This window comes from Gadus macrocephalus, chromosome 4 (genome assembly GCF_031168955.1).
Source record: "Gadus macrocephalus chromosome 4, ASM3116895v1".
Lineage (NCBI taxonomy): Eukaryota > Metazoa > Chordata > Actinopteri > Gadiformes > Gadidae > Gadus > Gadus macrocephalus.
The window spans coordinates 29,469,240-29,495,208 of NC_082385.1; the positions used below are offsets into that span (position 1 = coordinate 29,469,240).

Below are 25,969 nucleotides of genomic sequence, written 5' to 3' on the forward strand. Positions count from 1 at the left end.
AACGAACGATTTGGCGAACAAATTGGCCTGTTGTCTCATGTAACAACCGCAGATAAAACACGTTGTCATCTACCCCGCGTGCTTTGAAAACCTCGTGTGCTCGTGTGTGCGTGCGCATGTGTGTGTGAGTCTGTATGTGTTTGTGTGTGTATGGAAGAGAGAGCGCGCGCACGCACGCATGTGCGCGCTCGTGATCTTGTGCACGAGGATTCGAGAGAGAGGAGAGAGTGGCACAATGTAATCGGCCAAAGGTAATCAGAAGCGGGCTGATACCTCCAGTCAATACGTCAATAAAGAAGATAAACCTGTAAAGCTGAAGGCGGAGATTTGCAGCGCGCGCGTGTGTGTCAGTGTCAGCCTATTCGGCCGCGCATGGCTCACGTGCCGAGCGCGAGCGCATGCTCTCCGGATGCGTCAGGGATGGCGGGGCCGCGGCGCTGAAGATGTCTCGCGCGACGCAGCTCCTGCAAACATCGTCTCGGGGGCGAACATGGCGGCGAGCAACTTGACAACGGAGCGATATGACGGTGTGGTGGAATGAAAAAGACAAGGTCCTAGGCCACTGAGCCACGCCAGGGAGCTAATTTCACCATGTCGAGCCAGGATATGAGCCCTTGTCCCTTCGTGGCGGGAGCCCGGGAAAATGTAAACGCGCGCGAGGGTTTATAAAGCGGCTTCGAAGGCTACGCAGAGGAAGTCGCGCGGCGAGGAGCACACGGTACAGGCGAGAGGAGGCGCCAAAGGGGCGAGACATGTTGCTAAAGAATAGCATCTTCACCGGAGAGCCGTGGAGAATGCGGCCCGTGGTCGCAGCGTCTGATTCCTCCGCCGGCGCGTCCGTTTAATGGGAATTACCGATAGTGCACGCGGAGGTAAGCCAGGACAACCGACCAGCCGGTGTTATTTAAGAGGAGAAAAACACAAAAGTGAACCCACGTCAATGACTGTTGTGGCAGAGGATCCCCCACGGTGGAGTCGGCCGGCGAAGCGCGTTCCCAAAATATGACCAGGGGTGCTTGGACGTGTTGGCAGCAAGACGACGGCTTCCAAATCTGGCTCGAGCCCCGCGAAAACGAAAAGCCATTCACCGACTCCGAGAGGGCGCAGAGATGGCGACTGTCCTTGGCGTCCCTCCTGTTCCTCACCATCCTGCTCTCCGATCACCTGTGGTTCTGCGCCGAGGCCAAACTGACCAGGACCCGCGATAAGTTTTCCGCCAACAAGGAAACGGGGGCCTACCCGTCCGGCCGCCCCGCGCCCCCCCGACCCCGCTCCGCACACAGCAGCCTCAGAGGAAGCGAAGACGCTATTTTTATAGGAAATTCTACCAAACATTTGTTGCGACTCGAAACTTGCCCACAGGACAGTTTCTCCAAAGACTGCGTGACTTTCGGGGACGCCGACCATTTGTGCAAGGGTCTCTCGGAGGCCGACGGCGGCTCGTCGCCTGTAAATATGAGTGATTTGTATCTCTCCTTTTGTAACTCCTACTCGCTATTGGATTTGTTTTACGGGTCGACGAGTGCGGACCAGTTGAACTGCAGCCCGGACGCGCTGAGCGATGGCGACCTGACGCGGTGCAGCCTGTGCATCCAGGCGTACCAGCGCTACGACCAGCACGCCCAGGAGAAGTACGAGGACTTTGAGCTCATGACTCAGAAGTACGAGACGGACGCGTACTCGGTGAGGACGTGCATGGAACAATGCAAGGTAGGCGAAACAAAAACAACCCCCTCCACCCCACACCCCATAAAACCCAACAACACAGGAATCTTCTACCCATCTGTTGATTTGGGCCAGATAGATGCAGCTACGGTCCTCACCCTCCTCCTCCTTCTCCTCCTCCTCCTTCTCCTCCCGCGGTCACCATGGAGACGGTATGACAGATTCAAGGAGACTCTCGGTTCTAGGCAAGGCCTCCGTGTTCATTCATTTCCAAATTATGTGTGGTTCGAGGCCCGCACCGGGCTCGCGTGGAAATGCTGCAGGAGTACACGAGCGGCCGGCCGGTCGACTCCTCCGTTCTGCACGGGCAGAGACAGGGGGGCTTCCGCTGTTCAAAACCACATTCAATAGCTCTATTTTTATTGGCTCTTTGTGCTTGTAGTCTTTGACATTGAAGGCTCACTCGCAGTCTTTAGTCATTATTAGCTAATCGATAACCTATTGATCACCTAGATGTGTGGATCGGGATTATAATTTGCCCCCATTAAACCAGAGGGGGTCGACCGACGTTTAAATGTGATTGCCCCCGGCCGAGGCAGTATAGCCCCATGGCTTCATACTATCGTTTGCGAGCAACTTCCGAGCTGCGCTCCCACGTCATCCTGCCCGCGAGTGTTGAACGCGCGCCGCTGACGCTGTCGCATACACGCCAGGTGTTGATCGTCGCGAGCCTACTCCACGTCGAGTGCCGTTCATTAGGGTGAAGAGGTGGCTTCCCCCTGCCTAATGGGGCGGAAACGGTGTGTTTGCTTTTTCCTCGCTAGAGCACTACTTCCGCGGCGAGATGTTTACTAGGTCCATTAGGAAGCCATTTACAGTAGCCAGCTAGGCCTGTGTATCCCAGTCTCCCCCCCCCCCCCAAGCCCCAAACCCCTTCTCATTTTACAAAAATACTCCACATCTGAAAGTGTGTTTGACTTTTCCCGCGTATGGCGGGGCTACGTGGGTTTCTAAGGGATTCTGAACGTCCGATTTTCTTCAGGGACAGTTCTGTTTCCCGAAGGGCGGCTCGTGCACGGGGCGCGCGTCGAGCGGCGCTACCCGGCGCTCCATTCACAGAAGCCTCGGCCAATCCCAGATGGTCTCCATTCACCAATCGCTGGCAAAGACGAGCCGATAGGTGTTAAAACATGATGCTAACCAGGCCATCTGTCGGATCATACATGATCGCTGCCGTTAAGAATTGCTCGGAGACATGCGGGGGGGTTGATGCCACATTCTTATTGCTTGGTTTTAGAGGTCATAAACCGACGGCAGGAGCACTGCCTCGTGTGCTGCTGGTGTTATTCTGGATGTCCTGATGTTACTGCCAAAGGCCGAGCTCTTTGAGGCGAGATACACATATGTAGGCCCGACTTGTACCGACGTTCACCGTACCAACGTTATCATTAACATAAGCAAGTACTACTCAGCATCGATACCCTATCGACTGCTTATCGATGTGGAACTTCAACGGCACCCTTATCCGTTATTTTATAATAACGGATATTCAAATCAAGACAAACAAGCAATTGCTTTATTTTTCTCCGAATATGTTGACTATGTTAGCTGCTGCTACTTTCTTCAGCAGCAGCAGCAGCTAACAATATTTCGAATTGATTGCTAGTATAGACCTTCATATTGTGAAAATTTAATGTAGAACAAAGAAAATTTCACAAATATTATCAACCATTGTACAGCCGGGGAGATGACAGTAGCATAGTGCAAAACGCATGGGGAAGCATGCAGTGGTGCTGCAAGAAGCCATAAAGTGTTAGGTTAGGAGTTATTCTGACGGAAGATCAGTGTATCTGCCCTTTTGTGGCGATCGGTCATCCAGAATAGTGCGTGTATGTGTTTTTTACTATGCAAGCTCTTGAATAGCGCTAGTAGCCTATAATAGCATGGTGCGATTTCAATGAAACTTTGCACAATGTAAAAACCCCAGTTGTAGTTCCATGATCCTTAAAAGCCTCCCCACACGTTCAAAGCCGTGTGTCCTAACTTGAACTTAAGTGGGTAGTGTTTGCAATGAGACCACACACACCAGCGCTGCACACATCTGATCTATGCCCTCGAGCCCTGCTCGAAACCTCTATCCATTACCAGCCATTAACTTCAACACAGAACGAGACCTGAACCCCAATCCTCAGACGCGTGATAGCTTCCGCATCTTATGGCTGTGTTTACTCCACTATCGTTAATGTTACTGCTCGTTACCCCCGGGCACTAATTACTGGTCTGCTCCTTTATGCACCAGGGCTCCAGTCGTAGACTTATCTTCGCTAGTGTAGTCTGCTACCCTGCGTACGAGTGCCATCGTTAGCATAATGAGTGACACCTGTGTGTGTCCTACGACGAGGGCCTCTGTGAAAAGGGTCGGTTGTCCTAAAGGGCCAGCCAGAGGCCTCAGACTGCACCAGCATGTGACCAGACAACAAACTGAGAGGTTGAGGAGATGCTTGCTATATTTGAGCTGTGGCCTGCCTCTGGTCTTGGAGACAGCGTGGCTCACTTCCCCTTCCAGTGACCCCCCCTTCACTGTCCCTCCACCCATCACAGGGCAGGCCCTCTGCTGGACGGCGCAGGTTAGGAGAGCAAGTGGGACTCACCCCGTCTTGATCCCTCGTCTAGTTAATGGACGCCCGGAGAGAGAGACTCTGCGATATTTGCGTGTACTCTGTACATAGCCGTCAGTGGGGTTGTACTGGGAGGACAGTGAATCTCTGTGTCCCCGGAGAGCGATGGCTGTATACCTGGGATGGTCACAGCGCAGGTGAGGAAACCAAAGGCAAACCCCAACCATGCTTTGGTCCCCACGTATTGCACGGGACCGGGTTTGTTGGAGCATCATTGATGTGTAACACTCAGTAGCAGGCAGGTGGAGCTGACCTCGTGCCCTGACGCCCCTAATCTCACCACAGAACGCCTGGATCGGGATGCTCCCAGTGTGCGCTATCGGCGAGAGAGGTGGAGGAATTTCAGTTACATCTGTTTCGACATTTCCGATTTCATTTAGGGCATTTAGCGGATGCTAAGTATCCAAAGCGACTTACAATTAGTACATTTGTCAGGAGAAGAAGAAACGAGAATATATCACTGTCGTTAGAGTAAGGATGTTCATAGAACAAATGCCAAGCACTTACAATTGCTAGATTAACCCAATCACGTATACAAGAAAGATAACTAGGATAAGATGCTAACACGATGCTAAGTAAAAAGTTTTTGTGCCAGTTTACACACGAGAGAGAGGGTGGGACCTTCAGTTATGCAGGTTTAGTGGAGAGAGAGAGGGGGCGGGACTTTCACTCACATGGGTGTAGTGGAGAGAGAGAGGAGGTGGGACCTTCAGTTACATGGGTGTAGTGGAGAGAGGGGGCGGGACCTTCAGTTACATGGGTGTAGTGGAGAGAGGGGGCGGGACCTTCAGTTACATGGGTGAGTTGAGAGAGGGGGGGCGGGACCTTCAGTTACATAGGTGTAGTGGAGAGAGGGGGCGGGACCTTCAGTTAAATCGGTGTAGAAGAGAGAGAGAGGGCGGGATTTACAGTTACATGGGTTTAGTAGATAGAGAGCAGGGGCGGGAGTCGGGACATTAAGTAACATGGGTTTAGTAGAGAGAGAGTGAGTGGGCGGGACATCCGATAGAAGGATATGCCTTTCTGTTTCATGTTACTGTTACATGTCTTTGTTGTTCTTCTTAATGCCATGTTAGTATCCTTCTGGCTACGAGGACATTTAACTGGCGTACACAGCTCATAGGAAGTAATGGTGTGTTCCTGAATCCTCGGATGCCAGCCTTCCGAGTTGCACGTTTGACGTCATTTCCGGTCTCGGAGCATTCATAGCGTTTCTGTTCGTCTTTGTGATTGTGGCATGAAATTGGCTAGTCGTTGTTTATTGTTAGCTACATTAGCCTCTTTAGCAAACCAGCCCGAAAACAAACAACACAACTTTACATTGTATTGCACGCACAGCAAGACCATGCAATGTATAAATTGGTGACCTGAATAAAGTAGCAATGTAATCAAGTGTGTAAGAGCGTTTAAAATCGACATTAAAATGACCTACGTGGTACAAATACAAAAAAAAAAGAATCTCTTCACGGGCACAGCCATTTAGGTGAGAGCGTCATCACTGGTCTCGGCCTACTCTCAGATTTTCGAAAGATGAAGACAAAAAGGGGGCGTGCCTTCGAGAAATACCGCAAGAAGGCTGGGAGATCTTCGACTTTTGACTCGGAAGTCTGGCGTCCGAGGATTCAGGAACACACCACTAGAGACAGGAAATTGCGTGAAGGTAGGCACTGACAACCCCTGACCCTCTCCCAGCCCGTATCAGGTCCTGTGTGTCCTCTCTGTACAAACCCCTGACTGAGTCAGATCTTTGACTCATTCCGCTCAGAGCTCGGAGCGGACCCTTGTTGGGTCCGCTTTTCAAAAGGAGAACGCCGTTGTTCGTCATTTGTTGGCGGGGTTAATCCCCTGTCCTCCCGAGGTGAGACATCACAGATGCCAGACAGAGAGTGGTTGGTGGTCGTCTTTTTGAAACTCTGCTTTGATCCCCCCCCCCCGAAAGATCAAAAGCACCTCTCTCTACCCCTCTCTCCCTCAGCCACGGAGCCAACCGTCTGTACGATTATGTGGGCCAAACCTGATCCTTATCGGGAGAGAACTGCTCTGTGTGCCGTAAACACAGACTGCCCATGTGCGAAATGTCTGTGGGAAAATAACTTCATACGAGGCTCGTCGTGGTCTTTGCGTCTGCTTGACGGCTCAGTGGGATATTTTTTTAACTTTTAGCTGCTAGGGACATTGCATGTTGTACTCTGGTTGATGTGGTCATGCTAACCAAGCTCATGGCTAGCTAGCTTGGCTGCCCTAACAAAGCTAGAGAAAGTATTTCATAACCATTTTGTCTGACTTAATGCAATTATAGAGTAATCCTATGTGAACACAATACAGAATCCGACAAGCTGGAGCAAAAAACATTTATTTGAAATATTTGGACATTAATATTTAAAATCGAGCAAAGGCCAACATTAAGTTATTTTCTTTATAAATTACCCAATCGATACGATAAATACAAACATTAATAGTAAAAAGAACTAGCACTTTTAAACATCCTTTCATTTATTAGTAGCTAATAGCTTGCCAAAAATGTTTGAGACAAATCTCAACACCCCCTAAAAGCAACTTGCAAGCACAATAACCGTTAGCAACTGTACCAAAAATGAAAACATTTGATCATAATCCATACTTTAATGATAAACCACTCCAGGGAGCCCAAAGTATCTCTCTTGGATTGACCTGTGTGTCCACATAGCGCCTCGTCCTGTCAGCACTTTTAAATAAGCTGCAGTTACCCCCACTCCCCGTTCAGCAATATCAATAAACACAGTCACACTTTACTATTTATCATTGCTACATAATGCAACCTTAAGGTGTCGGAGCCTTAAAGAGATAAATTACTATTCAATGTGTGTGTGTGTGTGTGTGTGTGTGTGTCCGTGTGTGTCCGTGTGTGTGTGTGTGTGTGTGTGTGTGTGTGTGTGTTTCTGTGTTTGTGCGTGTGTGTATTTGTGTGTGTGTGTGTCCGTGTGTGTGTGTGTCTTGGATATTTAAAGACCACAACAACATCATCAGCTACCAAATAGTGCTAGTAGTAGCGTAAGCTAGCAGACCGTTGAGCTGCTTCATTGAATCATAGTTTAGTTTAATCCCTTAAGGTACTTTAAAATGTTTTTTATATTATTATGTGGTAACTATTTATTTTATTTTTTTGCATCCCATCAGCTTCATGTTGAACATGTTGAGTAGTTCTACTTATCACTGAATGTGTCATATTTGGTTTGCATAAATATGCAATCAATCCACCGCTATGCCGTTCTAGTCCTTGCAGTGCTACCATTAATGAGCAGGCTAGCTGCTGTGTGAGCCTGAGAAGAGCGTTGGCTTAAATCGTTGCTGATATATCTGAACATTGTTGAGAAGTGTGAACGAGATTTCCAAGGACCTGTTAGCATATACCACTGCCTGCTTGCTTTCTAATATAGTCTCTAGTGTCCATGTACATATAGGCCTACTGTATGTGTATATATATATATATATATATATATATATATATGTATATATATATATATATATATATATATGTATATATATGTGTGTGTGTATATATATATATATATATATGTATATATATATATATATATATATAATATACACTGTATATCCCTTTGTCTACTTGCAAAGCTTTTAGACAGGAATTCTATACTGGGAAATGTACATCTTTAAAGGCTAACTTGGATACATCATCATCCGTTGGTGTATGCACACTTAGCACAAGCCTCCCATGCTAGCCCACGCTAACCCTACCCTAGCGTGGCTGTGTGCGCATACTAACTAGTAGGGCTGGGTATCGTGGCCAATTTCCTAGATCGATTCGATTTCGATTCATAAGGTTCGATTCAATCTGCTCTTAAATAATAAAAATGGCTGAACTGTGTTACAAAATACAAATGTACTTTATTTTTTCTTTAAACTTGTAAATTGGACAGTTTAAACTTGAGCTGTAAACAAAACTGTCTCAAGTCTCAAAAGTGCAATTTTGAAATTAGAAAGGAATTGCAAGTGAAAGTGTACTTGAACTACAACATGCCATCACAGCAAATTGCATTAAGGCATTGTTTATTAAAGTGTGAATCGATCCAAAATCAATAAAATCGATTTTTTTAACCAGCCCTACTAACTAGCATGAAACGCTAGGCCCACCCCACCCCACAGCCGCCCACGTTGATCATGCTGAATTCACGTGTGATGGAACGAGGTGACCTTGACCTTCCCCCTCACCCCTCCTCCTCTGTGAATGGATAGCCCCCACCCCACCAATCCTCCTGGGCACCTGAACAGCATGCTAATGACGTAGGAAGTACTTGGGAAAGAAACAGCCTGAGGCCAATGCTATGTTGCCCTGAAGGAAACCACCACACAGGACATAGAAGGAAGGAAGTGTGAGCTATAGAGCTACATACCCTGCTAGCACCATGCAGCAGCCAAACCAGCACGCCTCTCTTTCTTTACCCACCAGTGTTAGCTAGAGCTACGCCTCCTGCCTCAGTGTAACCGTAGGCAACACCCCTTCCCTCCACACCACTCCACAGCTTCCGGCCTCAGTGGGAAAGTAGGCTCCTCCCCTCCACAGCCTCCGGCCTTGTGTGACCATAGGCCACACCCCTCTACAGCCTCCGGCCTTGTGTGACCATAGGCCACACCCCTCTACAGCCTCCGGCCTTGTCTGACCATAGGCCACACCCCTCTACAGCCTCCGGCCTCAGTGGGACCATAGGCCACACCCCTCCACAGCCTCCGGCCTCAGTGGGACAGTAGGCCCCTGCCCTCCCCCTCAGTGGGACAGTAGGCCCCTCCCCTCCACAGCCTCCGGCCTTAGTGTGACCATAGGCCACACCCCTCCCCACCACTCCCCCCTCAGTGGGACAGTAGGCCCCTCCCCTCCCCTCTCCCCTCAGTGGGACAGTAGGCCCCTCCCCCCTCAGTGGGACAGTAGGCCCATCCCCTCCTCCTCAGTGGGACAGTAGGCCCCTCCCCTCCCCCCTCAGTGGGACAGTAGGCCCCTCCCCCTCCCCCTCCCTGAGCAGGTGCTGCTCCAGGGCAGAGCGGTGGATGTCCGCTGCCTGCCAGGTTCAACCCACGCTGCAGCAGTCTTACCGCACCTCAATCCAAACTCTGCTGTCCTCCCTGAGTCTCTGATCTTCTCTGTTTGGTTTTTGACCAAACCAGTGACAGTCTGACAGCCTCTCTGTAACCGGCACCTCACCGCCTAGAAAGAAGGAGTCCTCCCTCCCTCCCTCCCTCCCTCCCTCCCTCCCTCCCTCCCTCCCTCCCTCACGCCTGAGAACTCATTTGCATAATAATGATCCCCATCGTGACATACCTCCTCCGCATGCCACCCGGGGTGTTGGCGGTGCATGCCAACGGGGGTTAAAGGTCACCGTGAGTGAGAAGACCTGGCGCAATCTTCCACGCGCTACCATTAGGTTGATTGAGGACGATTGAGGATGTGAAGGTTCACCTGCCGTGGATGTATTGACGGTGTGGGGCAACAGCGTCCACCGTCCTAAAGGACATGTTTATCTTCGTTTCAGCTCCGACCGCACGACGGAGGAAAGGTGGCAGAAAGGGCGCTCAATGTGTCAATGCGCACTGCGACCTGGTAATAGAGGGGATAAACTGCAACGCGCTGTTCTGTGTTTGGATAATGACGTTAAGTCCTGCTCACCAGTGGCGAGGCACATTATTTACTGAGTTTATTCTGCTTATACTCCAGTTACCATCAATGATTAAATATTAGTACTTTCATCTGTAATAATATTATTCGTTTTGATCAATTTAATCAGCAAAAACATTTCATATTCTGAAGCGCTTTGAGCGTGTTGTTTTTTGCGAACATGTTAATGTTGGATGTGCAGTGCATTGATTTGGAACTGTTATAAGGCAGAGATGGTTTCTCGTTATGGAAAATGAATGCAGACCCTTGGGACGGTATGAGAATCCGGTGTTGAACTATTCCTTGGTGCACAATTGTAACTCCTGTACATTTCATAAACAGCCGCTGTTGATTTCCATTTTCACGTATTGCGCTATTATCCAAAGGATGTCTATAGGACTGTAGGCCTAGAGATTTGAACCAAGAACCTTTGTGCTGAGAATCAACCCGATAAGAAGATCATAATAACCCTCACCATTGGACTAAACTACTACGACCATCCCAACTTGTGATGTCAGAAAGGGTTCAGTTTCTAAATGGATTTGTTACGGCCAATAAACACAGAACCTGGTGGTGAAATAGGGAGCCTATAATACACCAGGGCCTTTGTATTTTAAAACCCAATCACTTTTTGATCATTGGTAGCCTGACCAGGTAGGGCAAAGTGGTTTTCACACACAAAACATATTTTCCGGCAGAGGGGAAGAGAATATTTTGTCCACTCCACACATACACACACATTAAACACTATTACTGGTGACATCATCCGTTATTACTGTACATTATGCAGGGAGGTGCATTATCTGCTGTGCGATAAACCAGCAATAAGACAACCGCATCATTATTTATTATTATTATTTTGGTCAACAGTGCGATTACATTACAGCTTAAGTTATGCTATTGGATTGCTTTTAATAGTCTCTTTTGAAAGATTTTATGGTAATATCTGAGGATTATATATTTATGCATGATTGAACAATATAATATTAGCGGAGACAGCATAGAGTAGGCAGTGTGACTCTGCAGGGTGTAGCCATGTAATGTTATGTCATTTCTGGATCCCTATTAAGGACATGCAAAATTAACATCCATTCTATTTCGGTTCCGTTGAAAGCCATAGAAAAAAGTGACAACTAAATGACTGAAGAACAGAGGAGCCACCGATCCTGTTTCGTTTTAATAGAACCCTGCAGACTAAAGTGGTGGTTCATAATAATAAGCCCTCAGGTCATCGCTCGTCAAAAGACAAGAGAGATCCTGGAACTCAAAAGAAAGTTCTGAAAGTGTGAATCAGTACAGTGGGTTTGAACGCAGAGTTAGCATGCTCAAAGTGACTGTACAGCGGTCCACTCTATGGGATTGTACGGTAAATAAACATTGGATATGATGAACGCCCGTTCAAGCCACACTTATGGGTGGGGAGGCTTAAGCTACTCGATGCTAAGAGCTAGCTTGGCTGTCCTGCACTCGTCTGCCAAAGGGTCTGCCGACGTCAGCCTCTATCGAAACGTTTGACAGCGCAGTGTTATTCCCTGGTGGTTGTGTGTTTCCTGATCGACCACACTGTATTTACATTTATATATGTATACAGTATATATATAGGAGGGTGCTGCAGAACTACTAAGAAAGCCGTTATCCGGGTGGAGCACTCGAATGCCTCTGTCCTTTGTGTTCGAAGAATAAAGTGTTTCTTCCCATATAAAATGTAAGCAGATGGACGGGGGGGGGCTTTACAAGATTTGCCGGATGCTGAGGTCTATATCAGCGAGTCGTATCAGCGATTCGATTTGGTCAAACTGCAGTGTATCAGATCTCGGCGGTTTGCTGCGGATGGGTCCACACATCGTCCGGGCGATAGCCAATCATCGGGGGGCCTTTGGCCACCACAACTAACAGCTGCTCATGCCAGTGGGTGGTTACACCACTGAGGTTGACCAGACCTCCACCCCGGTCCCAAGCGACATGAATACATGCATACATGCATACATGCATACATGCATACATGAATGATTGAGTCATTGCTGTGGAAGAGGAGGGGCCAGAGGAGGCTTTGGCTGGCTGCTAAATATCAACACGATTAGCGATTAGCGATTAGCGATTAGCGATTAGCGATTAGCGATTAGCGCTTCAACTCTAATCCTAATCCCGAGCCCCTCATTTATTTTAAATCCATTTATCCCAGTTGATTCTTAACTCCCGGCTAATAATGTCATTCACGCCGCCGTTGAACGACCTGCTCCGCGAGTGCCGAGCGATAGCCCGGGGTCGTCAGGCCACGGGGGCTCCCTGCCCTCCCCAACCTTGGGTAGGAGTGAGGTGGGATGTTCCCCCAGACCCCCCGCCTCTTCCGCAGAGCCCTGGGCTGTGATTCGCTGCTACAGGCGGAGCCCTGCGTTGTGATTCGCTGCTCCGGGGCCTCTTCTGCAGAGCCCTGCGTTGTGATTCGCTGATACAGGGCCTCTTCTGCAGAGCCCTGCCTTGTGATTCGCTGATACAGGGCCTCTTCTGCAGAGCCCTGCATTGTGATTCGCTGATACAGGGCCTCTTCTGCAGAGCCCTGGGCTGTGATTTGACAGCAGCCAGTGCGTACCTCCGTGCTCTTTTAATGCTGACGTTTTCCGAGTAGAGAGTGAATGTATGTGTGTTGGTGTGTGACCCTGTGTGTCTTTGTGCGTCTGTGTACGTCTTTGTGCGTCTGTGTGACTGTGTGTGTCTGTGTGTATGTGCATGCACATGATAATGTTCTCTGCTCTCACTCTAGCAGGCACTAGCAGAGACGGGTGGCAATACAGCCCATGAACCCATTTTACCAAGGTGTTATTCTGATTATATTATGTTTAAGATATTTTTAACTGTAAATACCTCACATGCACATGAACGTTTTCATGAGCTTGTTTTTCTGCAGCAGTTTAAATATCTCTCTCTCTCTCGCTATGTATATACTGTATATATACACACACACTCAGTAACAAACAGATACACGCATACGTAAACAATAAAATGTTTTTGTATGCCGAGGTACATGACCCGTGAAGATGACAACATCATCATTGTTTGCCTTAAAGGTTGCGGTGGCGCTAACTTGTTTACTCGCACAACACCGCAATACAACACAAACACAACACGGTGCCTATAAGGCCCCCTGACGAGGCCACTTCCCTCTTAATCCCACAGCGTCCAGTCCGGACCCAGGTGGTAATCACCTGGGAGTCCTCCATTAGTGGGGTGCACCTATTCCTGGCCCTATGAGGACATGTCTGGGACCGGGGAGAGAGAGAGTAAGAGAGAGCGAGGTAGCGAGCGAGAGAGGGAGAGAGAGAGAGAGATGATGACTAATATGAACGAGAATAGATCTTTATTTTTAAAGTGTTAAAACATGAATTGGTAAAAGAAGAAAGGAAAGGGCACGTTGTAGTTGCCAAGGGAGCCCTCCTTGCGCTCTATGTCCAAATAAGGCAGAGAATAGCCCAGGTGAGCTAATGGCCCTAATAGGAGAGCTGCTGCTGCTTCTTCTTCTACGCAATAATATTGTAGTGATGTGTGTTGTGACGGTCCACTCCCTGTCTGGGATATTGAACTGCAAACCTCTCCTTCTTTTAGTTGATCGTAGTATGTGTGCATGTGTGTAAGGGCTGCTAGATTATGGAAAAATAATCACTGTTATTTTGCTCAATATTGACATTTATCGTTTGATTATTCAAACGAGTTTAAAAACATGATGTATTTATTCAGTATGTCTCTCCCAATATACACTTTGTAACTGAGAACTTTGAAATTTCTCCTTAAAAATATACACAAAATGGTCAAAAAGAAAAGGTTCAAATCTAAAATAATGTCCAGCTGCACTTTCTATCAAACATTTAATAAAAAAAAAAATAATAATTGGAAATTCGATTATATTAGTTTTGTGGTCGTTTTACGCTAAAATCAAATTTGCGGTCAAAATGTGATTAATCGCCCAGCCCAAATGTGTGTGTGTGTGTGTGTGTGTGTGTGTGTGTGTGTGTGTGTGTGTGTGTGTGTGTGTGTGTGTGTGTGTGGGGATACGGGGGGGGGTACGTGTGTGTGTTTGTTTACGTTTTTCTGTGTGGTGGTGTGTGCGCGCGCGTATGTGATTTCTAACAGCAGAATATTCATAATCGTCTTCTTTCTATTCGTGTTATTATTGGATTCTGTTTAGACACATATCCAAAGTGACTTATAGTGAAATCAGATTCAGATAATTAAGGACCAGGTTAGGGGGTAAGGCCATCCTGCCCCATCAGCATAGCATTCACCCATTATAGCTTACTGCTGTGAGCTTAGCTGCTAATGTAGCTTCAAGTTATCCACTCTATGCTGTTCCCTGTTGTTCCATGCCATGTGCCCATGAGACATGCTGTGGTTCAACCAGCTGAGACCCAGAACACAGAACACAGTCATCACCGTTCTTACCACTGTACCTGCTCCTTAATGTTCAGCATATAAATGGCAAAATCGAATACATCACACACATTCAAGTATGGTTTGCAATGCAACCCGACCTGGTGAACACGTCGGGCCTGACGGGGGGGAAGCCTTGCTTCATTTCATGGCAGGCCATGCAAAAATAGAGCCGTCTTCAGATGCTGCCCCGTGAGGAGAGTCCGGAGTCCTTCAGGGGTGACAGTTATGCATGGAGCTGTCTGCTGCGGTGCTCTCTGTGGCTGTGGTCACGGCCCACGTCGGGGCTGGAGTGGTTTTTCAAATAGCTCTTGTTGACGGCCATATTGAACAGTTTCCCGTCAGCATTGTATCTCTTCTGCGTTTACTAGCAGTACACTGTTACTGGTAGTATACTGTCTTTTTTTTGAAGGGACACCCCAACTTATAGCCGTACAACAGTAGCAGCACTCTTCATATAATGGTTGTAATTATTATAACGAGTCAACCCCTGAGATGTAGGCATTACCAATCCAATATAATAATACATAAACCCTCGAATAACAATACCCACATAGGTACCCACAGATACTCTGTGAATACCTAATGATGATAACGACATGGTTGTATTACAGTTAACATGTATTTTTCCAGTTATGGCGGTCATCATTACAGATATTTTTATTCCCAGATTCTGGACAAAAAAATAAATGCAACACCTTTTATCACCCACAGCGGAGCGGGGTCCTCTGTTGTGGTGGAGGTAAAACACGGGCTGGAACGCTTTTGGAGGCAGTGTTATGTTTCAGGGATTAACGGGCGTAGTCGAATATCTGATGGTGTGTTTAATTCCCAGCCAGAAGGTTCGGGGTTCAATCCCCGTCCTCCCACAGTAAGATGGCTTTCCCAGACGCCTGCTACCTGGGACACACACAGCCCCCCCCTCCGCGTGTGTTCGCCCCGACTCACTCTGGGCGTAGAAAGCATTTGATGACGTTTAAAAAAAAAAAACGTCTTCAAGTGATTCAGGGAAGTTGTTGTGTTTGGTTGTTTTGGTGTGGAGCCACATCTGTCTCATCCTGTCCTTGTGGAAACAGCTGTGTGTGTGCGAGAGTGTGTGTGTGTGTGTGTGTGTGTGTGTGTGTGTGTGTGTGTGTGTGTGTGTGTGTGTGTGTGTGTGTGTGTGTGTGTGTGTGTGTGTGTGTGTGTGTGTGTGTGTGTGTGTGTGTGTGTGTGTGTGTGTGCGTGCGTGTGTGCATGCCTGTGTGCGTGTGTGTTTGCCACACGGCCCGGGTTTCAAACTATGTGTCATTTTTTTCTCTATGGGGTTAGTTTAAAGGAGGACAAAAAGAGACGATAAGGACGATAAAATCCCTTGGTAATATAACGGAGGACATAATGAGGCAAGTCAGGCAACAGCCAGTTAACAGTCAGCCAATAGTCAGCCTGCAGTCAGCCAACAGACAGTCAACAGTCAGCTAACAGTCAGCCAACAGTCAGCTAACAGTCAGTCAACAGTCAGCCAGCAGCCAGTGTGCAGAGCGTCCCCAGTCAGCCAACAGTCAGCCAGCAGCCAGTGTGCAGAGCGTCCCCAGTCAGCCAACAGTCAGCCTACAGTCAGCTAACAGCCAGTCAACAGTCAGCTAACAGTCAGCCAACAGCCAGTCAACAGTCAGCCAGCAGCCAGTGTGCAGAGCATCCCCAGTCAGCCAACAGTCAGCCAGCAGCCAGTGTGCAGAGCGTCCCCAGTCAGCCAACAGTCAGCCTACAGTCAGCCTACAGTCAGCTAACAGCCAGTCAACAGTCAGCTAACAGTCAGCCAACAGCCAGTCAACAGTCAGCCAGCAGCCAGTGTGCAGAGCGTCCCCAGCCCCGCGCAGGCTGCAGGTATTGTTTGAAGTGGCCTAAGTGTCATGGTGATGGAGGTTCTTCTTGGTTTCCAGTGATCACACATTATGCTGATCAAATCAGACTGCAGGTCTGCTTCCTGGCTAACTCAATCTGCTCTCATGCCATCCCCTCACCTCGCGGGCGCGCCTGCACGTGCACTGACACACACACACGCCTGTTTTTGCGTGCACACACATGTTCCTCCATTTCCACTGGGATTAATCAAGTATCTATTTCACACACACACACACACATGCATAAGTACAGTCACATTCACACCCACACACTGTATACGTGCATGCAAAACACCGGACGCATGCAGATGAACGACGCATGAAGAGACAAACACACTGACACACACACACACTCACGCCAATATGCAACGACGAAGAGAGAGAGAGGGCGATGGAGAGAGAGCGAGAGAGAGAGAGAGAGCGAGAGAGAGAGAGAGAGAAAGAGAAAGAGAGAGAGAGAAACAGAGAGAGAGAGGCGAGGGGTAGAGAGAGAGAGAGTGAGAGAGAGAGAAAAGAAGCCTACCCATTGAGCTCTAATGAAAAGCAGAAAAAGCTGTTACCTTGGCAACTGCCAAGCACACACGCAAACACACACAGATCTTCAGGCGGACCCAGATTTCCTGTCTGGGCTGACTGGGATTGTCTCCGGTTCCCCTCTGAAGGCCGAGGCTTCCCTCACCGATTACCTCACCCCTGGCAACACTTTTATTACAAATCACTGCCAATCAAACAGCACTCCATGTATTTGTCCACATCACTCACTCTCACACACACACACACACACACACACACACACACACACACACACACACACACACACACACACACACACACACACACACACACACACACAAAACTAGGCCACACATACGCAGACACACACACACACACACACACACGAAACAGGCTAGGCCACACATACACACACAGGTTAGGCCACACTCACACACACGAACAGGTGAGGCCATACACACACACACACACACACGCACACACACACACACAGGCTAGGCCACACACACACACACTGGCGCTGAAAGTCTCAGCCTGAACATTTCAGTCGGTTGTAAGGCGTAGTGGTTCTGTCGTTTCCTTGATATAATGCGAGTACGCCACGTGCCATATCGAGATAAACAAAATGGTGGAATTGTTTTTTAGGTCAATATTAATGCTATTTACAGCAAGCTCTCCTTTTTGTTGTGGTTGAAGATGGCAATCATTTCTTGGTTTAGTAAAGCGTCGGGGCAAAGCATGTTAGGAGGGCTGTGATTGGATCATCGAGGGTTTGATTGGATAGTGGGCCCCTACTGCCACCTGCTCATTTAGATAAACCTCCATGATGTGTTGTTATTGTATGGACAGTACGTCACTCGCTGCACTCGCAAAAGCTCTACTGTGGAAGGAGAAGTGTTGCTTTGTTTCAGTTATACTTATATCACCTGATCGAAATGTAATTTTAAAAACCATTCCACACTATAAACTGTTTGGCTGTGAGCTCCTTGCCCCTACCTACGTACGTAAACGGCTCTCATTTAAGGCTTGGTTACGGTTCCATGTTGACGTAACTGCGAGGGACCCATTACGTCCTTGCGGACCCTCCTTGTGTCCAACGCGAGGGCCTGACGTGTGCCCCCCAAAAAGTGTACCCTTGTGTCGAGGGCGACGCAGCAGCAAGGTCTGTGATTGGTCTGCTACCGTAAGCCCCGACGCAGAACCAAACCAGGCTCACGACTGCGTCGAAAGCGTCTGCTCGGCCACATTGTGTTGCGTCGACGTGGAACCACGGCGAAGCCTTCAGACACTATCGGCCGCTCAGTAGACGCTTCTACGCAAAGCCAGTTGCAGGCACGAGCGTGTCATCATAGAGCATGTGCTCGGTACGTGGGCATCGAACGCGGTACCGGGAGGCTCTAGGCTGGGAGTCGAGACACTTTCACCACAATACTGCTGCACTGTGTCCCCGTCCCCCGAGGGAGCTGCTGGCGTGTTAGCTGGAAGAGCCGGTCGAACGTGCGTCCCCGGGTGATGGATGGTGCGGCTGGATCCAGTAAGACAGTGTTTTGACCTCAGCGCTCACCTTGTTCCTTGGTCCCTGAGCTCCACGCCCACAGCCGCATTCTCCCTGTACCGGGGGGGGGGGGGGGGGGGGAGGGGCCTTTGAACGACACCAAACACAACAATAAGCGGTTTCAGCTGGGGTTCAACGTGTCGATTGCGATACAAAATGCGGATCATTAATAGAGATGCGATTTTGCCTTGCCCACGGCCAACACACACACACAGAGGGGTTGAACTGATGATTATGATTATGAATAAGGCTTATTACCGCTACACAATAAGCTATGGTGCCACACAGTAAGTAGCAGTAACCCCTCCTGAAGTATGTTCTCGTCGTTCTGCATCAAAGTGCACCTGGGGAGCGCGGATCAGCACGACCCAGCTGCACCTAGGACTCAAACTATGAGGTGTGTCTGGGTGGGTTTCTGCATAGTCGTGCACAACTTAAAGTCAGTTTGACTGCACAGCTAAACATCTGGAGGCAGCCAGCCAGCCGGCCCAGCGAGAGGAAGCCAAAATGGACCCGGGCCAATAACAGGTCACTACTGTAGCAATGCAGAATTGTTGTGTAAACGTGTTGAAGGATAACCCTGCTCTGGTTGATTGAACGGTCGTAAACTGCTTCTACTGGCCTCACTGAAACATCCGTTACCAGTATCGTCTGTCAAAATGACTTCCTTGAACCGATTCTGCCAAAGGGCAGTTAGTGTGAGTGCGCCTGCAATGAATGTAAACAAAGGCTCATTTCAATCAGGGCCTCTCCTCCCTGATTGGCTCGGGGAATCCATCCAGTCTGTCAATCACAGGTGTGTGAATGCAACGCCTCACAAAGGTGGAGAAACTTAAGGAGGGAGGGAGGGAGGGAGGGAGGGGGCAGAGAGGCAGGGGACGTTTCTTTGGGTGGTTTCGTTTCAGAAGTCGAGCTCTCTTTACAACTCCCATACCCTCGCCTACAGAAGCTTCCGCCGCAGACTCTTCCGTCCCCATCCTGACCCCCACCGCCCCGTCCGTTGAGTCCCGCAGGTCAGGCTGAAGGTCGTCTGCGGGCGTTTGGGGCAGGAACGCAGGAGGCTTCCACTGGGAATCAAACACCTTAATCACTACACTATTACGCCCCCTCAAACTTCAGTTACAGCTATTTGTGCTTCAGTGAGCTTTAGTGCCTTTCGCGGTGCTGCAGTACGGTCAAAACTCATTTTAATCCTACGACCTGGGAGGCCGGCAGCGCGGTCAGGGATTGGTGGGAGTTTCATTTGTCTGACTTTTTTTTGGTCTTCGGTATATAAGTGGTGAGTTTGAGTTTGGGCTCGCTCTCAAGTGCGTCGTGTTTGTTGTTTTGGTCGGCTTGCTAGATCGGAAGCGGGATAGCTCTGTTCGTCGTCCGCGGCAACATGCTACCTGATCCTTCTCAGCTCTCGTGTGTTTCTCTGCAGGTGCCCCCCCCGCCCAGTCTTGTTCAGGTCGATGGTGTTCTTCCTTTCTGTGGCCTCCACGCCTAATCAATCTTTAAACTGAGGGGGGTTTCTGGGGATCAGTCGGGGTTCCATGGAGAAACAATGAGGGTTTTTCCAGCTAGTTGATCCCCCTCCGGAACACAGGCGTTTCAGAAAACAAACACACTTTCAGCCTGCGGCTCAACCGAATGAAACAAGAATAAATTAAGCTTATTTTTTTCTCATTTTTTGTAAACGTACTAAATAATTCTAACAGTAAGCTTGAAACCTTGATGTGCAGTATTTTTGAGTCCTACTATAGCTTCTCACAAGCAATATGAGTGGGTCTGTTCTTTGCCCGCAAATTCTCATATGAAGGCCTTAAACTTGCAGTCTGCAAGTTTTCATATAAGCAGCTTCTAGAGGCTTGAGTTGTAGCTACCTCTATAGCTATATCTTTCTCTAGAGGCTTGGGTTGTAGCTATCGGCATAGCTGTATCATTTTCTAGAGGCTTGTGTTGTAGCTACCGCTATAGCTGTATCGTATAGTTGTGATATTTTCTTAATGGAGTCGATAGCTGCATTTGAAAAGTTACAGAGTGCAGGACAGGTTTAAGAGAACAGACAGCGAATAGAAGCTCCGTAATCTGGCCTTTTATCACTGTAACCTTTCCATCCCAGTTTGAAATCGTCCAATCTACTACAGATATATTTACAGTATATATATATATATATACTTATAATGAATGTGTTTAAGAAATCGCAATGGGAGGTTAGTTAAACTACGTGGATCTGCGGGACAGGGACCAATGATGTGTGAATGTTTGACATAAAGCATCAGTGGACTGGTGGTGTGTGTGTCTGCGTGTGTGTCTGTGTGTGAGGACCAAGTGAGCCCTTTAAAGAGCATCTGTCAATAACAGGGTTAGAAAATAATATTTTATTTCCTCTGAAATAGGACTCTTCAGGAACTCCTATCCTGTAACCTGTTCTCTCCTCCCCTCTCCTCATCTCTCTCCTCATCGTCTCCTCTTCTCTCCTTCCCCATCCTCATCTCTGCTCTCCTCAACTCTCCTTCCCCCTCCTCATCTCTTGTTCCCTCTCCTTCTCTCTCCTCATTCTCCTTCTCTCTCCTTCTCTCTACTCATCTCTCCTCTCCTCATCTCTCCTTCCCCCTCCTCATCTCTCCTTCCCTCTCCTCATCTCTCCTTCCCCCTCCTCATCTCTCCCTCCTTCCCCCTCCTCATCTCTCCTTCCCCCTCCTCATCTCTCCCTCCTCCCTCTCCTCATCTCTCCTTCCCTCTCCTCATCTCTCCTTCCCTCTCCTCATCTCTCCTTCCCTCTCCTCATCTCTCCTTCCCCCTCCTCATCTCTCCTTCCCCCTCCTCTTCTCTCCTTCCCTCTCCTCATCTCTCCTTCCCCCTCCTCATCTCTCCTTCCCTCACCTCTCCCCCCTCTCCCTCCCCCCTCCCCGCTCCACCACCTCTAACCCTTTCTCTCCCCCTCACCCCACCCACCCCTCTCCCCTAACCCCTCCCTACCCCCCTTGGTTCTCTCCCCCCTGTTCTCCCCCCACCACCCTCACCCCTCTCTCCCTCCCCCCCTCCCAGGTGGCCTACAAGCCCTGGCTGTGTGCCCAGTACTTCCCCACCACACAGGGCTCGTGTGCCCGTCGGGTCCCCTGCCACCAGTACTGCCTGGAGGTGCAGCAGAGCTGTCCCTTCATCCTGCCCGACAACGACGACCTCATCCACGGGGGCAGTCCCAGCTTCATCTGCACAGGTCGCACGCGCTCACCCACCCGCACGCACACACACACACACACGCACACACACACACGCACGCACACAAACACGCACACAAACACAACCACACAGCATATCGCCAATTATTAGCAAAGCAATATTCGCCCCAGCTGCTGCTAACTACGACTGCTACTTATTGCTAGTGTGTTCTTACAGTATGACCACTGTTACCCCTGCTGCTATAATGCTAATGCTACTGCTACCAAGCCCTACTAATACCACTAATGCTACTAGGCCCTACTAACATTACTACTACTACTAGGCCCTACTAATATTACTGCTATTACTAGGCCCTACTAATATTACTACTACTACTAGGCCCTACTAATATTACTACTACTACTTGGCCCTACTAATATTACTATTACTACTAGGCCCTACTAATATTACTACTACTACTTGGCCCTACTAACATTACTACTACTACTAGGCCCTACTAATATTACTATTACTACTAGGCCCTACTAATATTACGATTACTACTAGGCCCTACTAATATTAATACTACTACTTGGCCCTACTAATATTACTACTACTACTAGGCCCTACTAATATTACTATTACTACTAGGCCCTACTAATATTACTACTACTACTAGGCCCTACTAATATTACTATTACTACTTGGCCCTACTAATATTAATACTACTACTTGGCCCTACTAATATTAATACTACTACTACTACTATGCCCTGTTCATACGACTTCTACTACTGCTACGAGTACTACTGCTACTAGGCCCTGTTAGTACTACTACTACTACTGCTACGAGTACTACTGCTACTAGGCCCTGTTAGTACTACTACTACTAACAGGCCATACTACTACTGTTATAGGCCCTGTTAGTACTACTACTACTAACAGGGCATACTACTACTGTTACTAGGCCCTGTTAGTACTACTACTACTAACAGGGCATACTACTACTGTAACTAGGCCCTGTTCGTCCTACTCCTACTGCTGCTACGAGTACTACTGCTACTAGGCCCTGTTAATACTACTACTACTAACAGGCCATACTACTACTACTGCTACAACCCCCTGTTCATACTACTATGAGTACTACTATTACTAGGCCCTACGACTACTACTACTACTACTACTACTGCTAAAAGTTCTCACTACTACTGTTTCTGCTTTAGGCTTACTAACACTACTACTGTTACTCGGTCCTACTACTACTACTACAACTTTTACTATGGCCTACTACTGCTGCTACTTGTCCCTACTACTACTGCTACTTGTTCCTACTACTACTACTACTACTACTGCTACTTGTCCCTACTACTACTACTACTACTGCTCTAGGCCTGCTAACACTACTACTGTTACTGCTCTAGGCCTTTTGACACTGCTAATGTTTCAACTACATCTACTCGTGCAACTACTTCTCACGATGGTCACTAGGAATTGAAATTGGACGGAAGTCAATCCGACTTCATTTAATATATAATATATATATTAAATGCAATATATCCATAAAATATGGAACATGATAACAAGTATGCAACACAATAGCCATTGCAACATAGGAGCTAATATTTTATTTAGAAATTATGCTAATTCATGCAAATGTCCAGTGCAGTAGCGGCAGACCTGACAGGATGTTACTGCAGCCCCCACTTCCTGTTAGGCTCATCTTGCCTGCTACAGAAATGAGGCCATTGTTTTAAATGACATCAACAATAGAACATCGCTAGCAGTACGACAAATATTAGCAATATTGGTGCCTGACGTTAACGGTAGATATATATGAAGAGTGAGGCTAGGCTTCTCACTACTGTGTGTTTTTAAAATGTATTATTATCGTTATTTGATCGCCAATATATGGCTTGGAAATAGTGCTGAAATGCTATGATGTATCGCTAATATCTTTCATAGTGATTTTTCCCTCACTTTGCCCTGTCATTATTCGATTTCTTCCCGGTATGTTCCTATCTTTACATCCTGACGACATCTAGTGGTCAGTTTGGGGAACAGGTGAGTGTAGGCAGTAATACATTGTCAAAACTAATCGAAATGTGATTCCCAACATACCGAAAGGCACAGAGCAATCTGAAATCGTCCACATTGCAATTCCATAACAATAGCAGAAAATGAAAAAAGGATACAGAGAGGAGTACATTCTCCTTATAGTGTGTTGAAAAAACCAAAAACACTGCAACACAGAACTGATTATATTCTTTCTATTCTTAATCAAATAATTTCTTAAGTTAACTTGAGAAATGTGACCTTACCAAAGTGTCATCAAATCTAGTTATTTTGTCCTTGTTTGTCTTCCTGATATTGATGTGAACATGGTTGATGCTTCACTTTCAGGACAGACCTGCCACATCACCTCTGAAACCTCACAGATGCAGATTTTCGATGTGATAATCGAGGGGATTTTACACAATATCGATGTTACACCTCCGACTAAGAGCTTCTTTGGCTGAAATGTTATTGCGAAGATATGGGGAATTTGTACACAATATCAGTGTTGCAATATGCTACATCTCATAATTGGAGAAAAGCTTATAATTTAGTCATGTCAAAATTCAATGAGATGCGAAAATCATCCAGAGGATGTCGACAACTTCAGTTTAATATTATCCAAAAGAGATAAGCGTCCATGTCTAATTAATATCCTAAAATTGACTTCCTTCCTGACCTTTTTTGGCAAATCTGCGGACAGAGATCTGTTAAGAAAATAATCTTCCATTCACCATTCCATATCTAGACCAACAACAAACATTGTTGGAATAATTTGTAACCTTCAGATATAGGAATGTCCCAATGTTCTGGACAATGAACTAGCCAGGCCACGTTTGTGATTTTGCTGTCCCCTGGTGGTAAAAACCTCCTGGACCCTTAGGTCTCGAATGCACGTCACTTCATCTAGTGAGGGCAGGAAGTACTTTAACCTCCGCACCTCTGAGCCCCACCAACAGATCAATAACCGCAATCATTTCGCACCACATGAACCACAGGCTGGTGCAAACTAACATTTAAAGAGCCAAAACCCCCAGACAAAATACACTCTATAAGTGCACCAAGCACAGCTACCAAGACTTCTTCTAGAGCTTGCGTTCCGGCCAGGTACTATTGCATTCTGGGTAGCCAGAGATCACCACCCCACACCAGCTCAACACACGCCAAACTCGAGGACAACGTCATTTGTACGTCTCCAACTAGATTCAATCCTTATTTGTACATGATCAGGAGTGCAATGGGTGCCATCATTGAAATGTAAATAAATGTAAATGGACTGCATTTACCGGTATATAGCGCTTTTTCTAACCATCGGCCACCCAAAGCGCTTTACAATGTTGCCTCACATTCACCGTTCACGCACACATTCGCACACCGACGGCGGAGTCAACCATGCAAGGCGGCAGCCAGCGCGTCGGGGAGCTAACAGTCAGGGGTTAGGTGCCTCGCTCAAGGACACCTCGACACTCGAGCTAGGAGGAGCCGGGGATCGAACCAGCAACCTTCAGGTTACCGGCCAACCCGCTCCACCTCCTGAGCTACTGCCGCCCGAGTGCTGCGAATTGACATACATGCATACAAAACATTGTGTGTGTACGTAGAGGTGACGGTCCGCCACTCAGGTCTCCTTACCTTCCTCCTCTCCTTACCTTCTCCCCCGCAGGGCTCCTGGGCGAACGTCCGTCGACGCCGGAGCGCGACGCCGAGTGCTGCGACGTCCGGTGGGACGCGCAGACGGACCGGCCGTCGGGCGGGACCCTAAAAAAAAGGACTGCCCCCTGCCAGCCGCCCCCCGGCGGCGCCACCCGCGGGCGCCGCCGCCGCCGGCGACAGACTCTGCCACGGGCGCCAGCTGAAGATCTGCCTGCTGGCGCTGGTCCTGCTCCACACGGCCATCGCCATGTCCGTCTCCGACTGCACCTCCTGGGGCGCCTGGTCGGCTGCCGCGCCCGAGGAGACGGCCCCCAGCGAGGAGTGACCGGGGGGGGGGGGGGGGGGCGTGGGGGGTCCGGTGGGGGGGGGGGGGAGGGTGAATCAGATTAAAAGACTTGGGTGTGTCTCATGATGTCGTTTCACCGGGGAGCCACTCCCCTTTACGGCGTACCACGTTGTGTGTGTGTGTGTGGGGGGGGGGGGGGGGGGGGGGGGGGGGGGGGGGTTGGCCCACGATGGACCCGATGGGTGTGGGAGGGACTCCCCCCTCCCCCACCCCCCACCCTCCTAATGGGTTCTCTCTCTTCCCCCCCCCCCCAAAGGGCACCCAGGAGTATCCGCCCCCGCTAAAAGAAACTCTGGCCCTTGCTACTTCGGGGAGGGAGAGACAAAAAAACAAACAAACCTGCTCATAGTTTCTATTCTGCCTGAACGTTTTTTCTATCACATGTTGTTACTCATCCCCCCCCCCCCCC

General features: G+C 48.4%; 1 protein-coding gene across 1 annotated transcript; it reads left to right on the forward strand.

The window, feature by feature from the left end:
- The first annotated feature begins 25 nt into the window (after positions 1–25).
- LOC132455486 (NALCN channel auxiliary factor 1-like) lies at positions 26–25,539 on the forward strand. The gene is given in 4 exon segments (XM_060049348.1): positions 26–1,710; positions 21,397–21,568; positions 25,225–25,366; positions 25,368–25,539. Coding segments are annotated over 4 exon segments (1,194 nt in total). The 5' UTR covers positions 26–1,002.
- Positions 25,540–25,969: the final 430 nt, after the last annotated feature.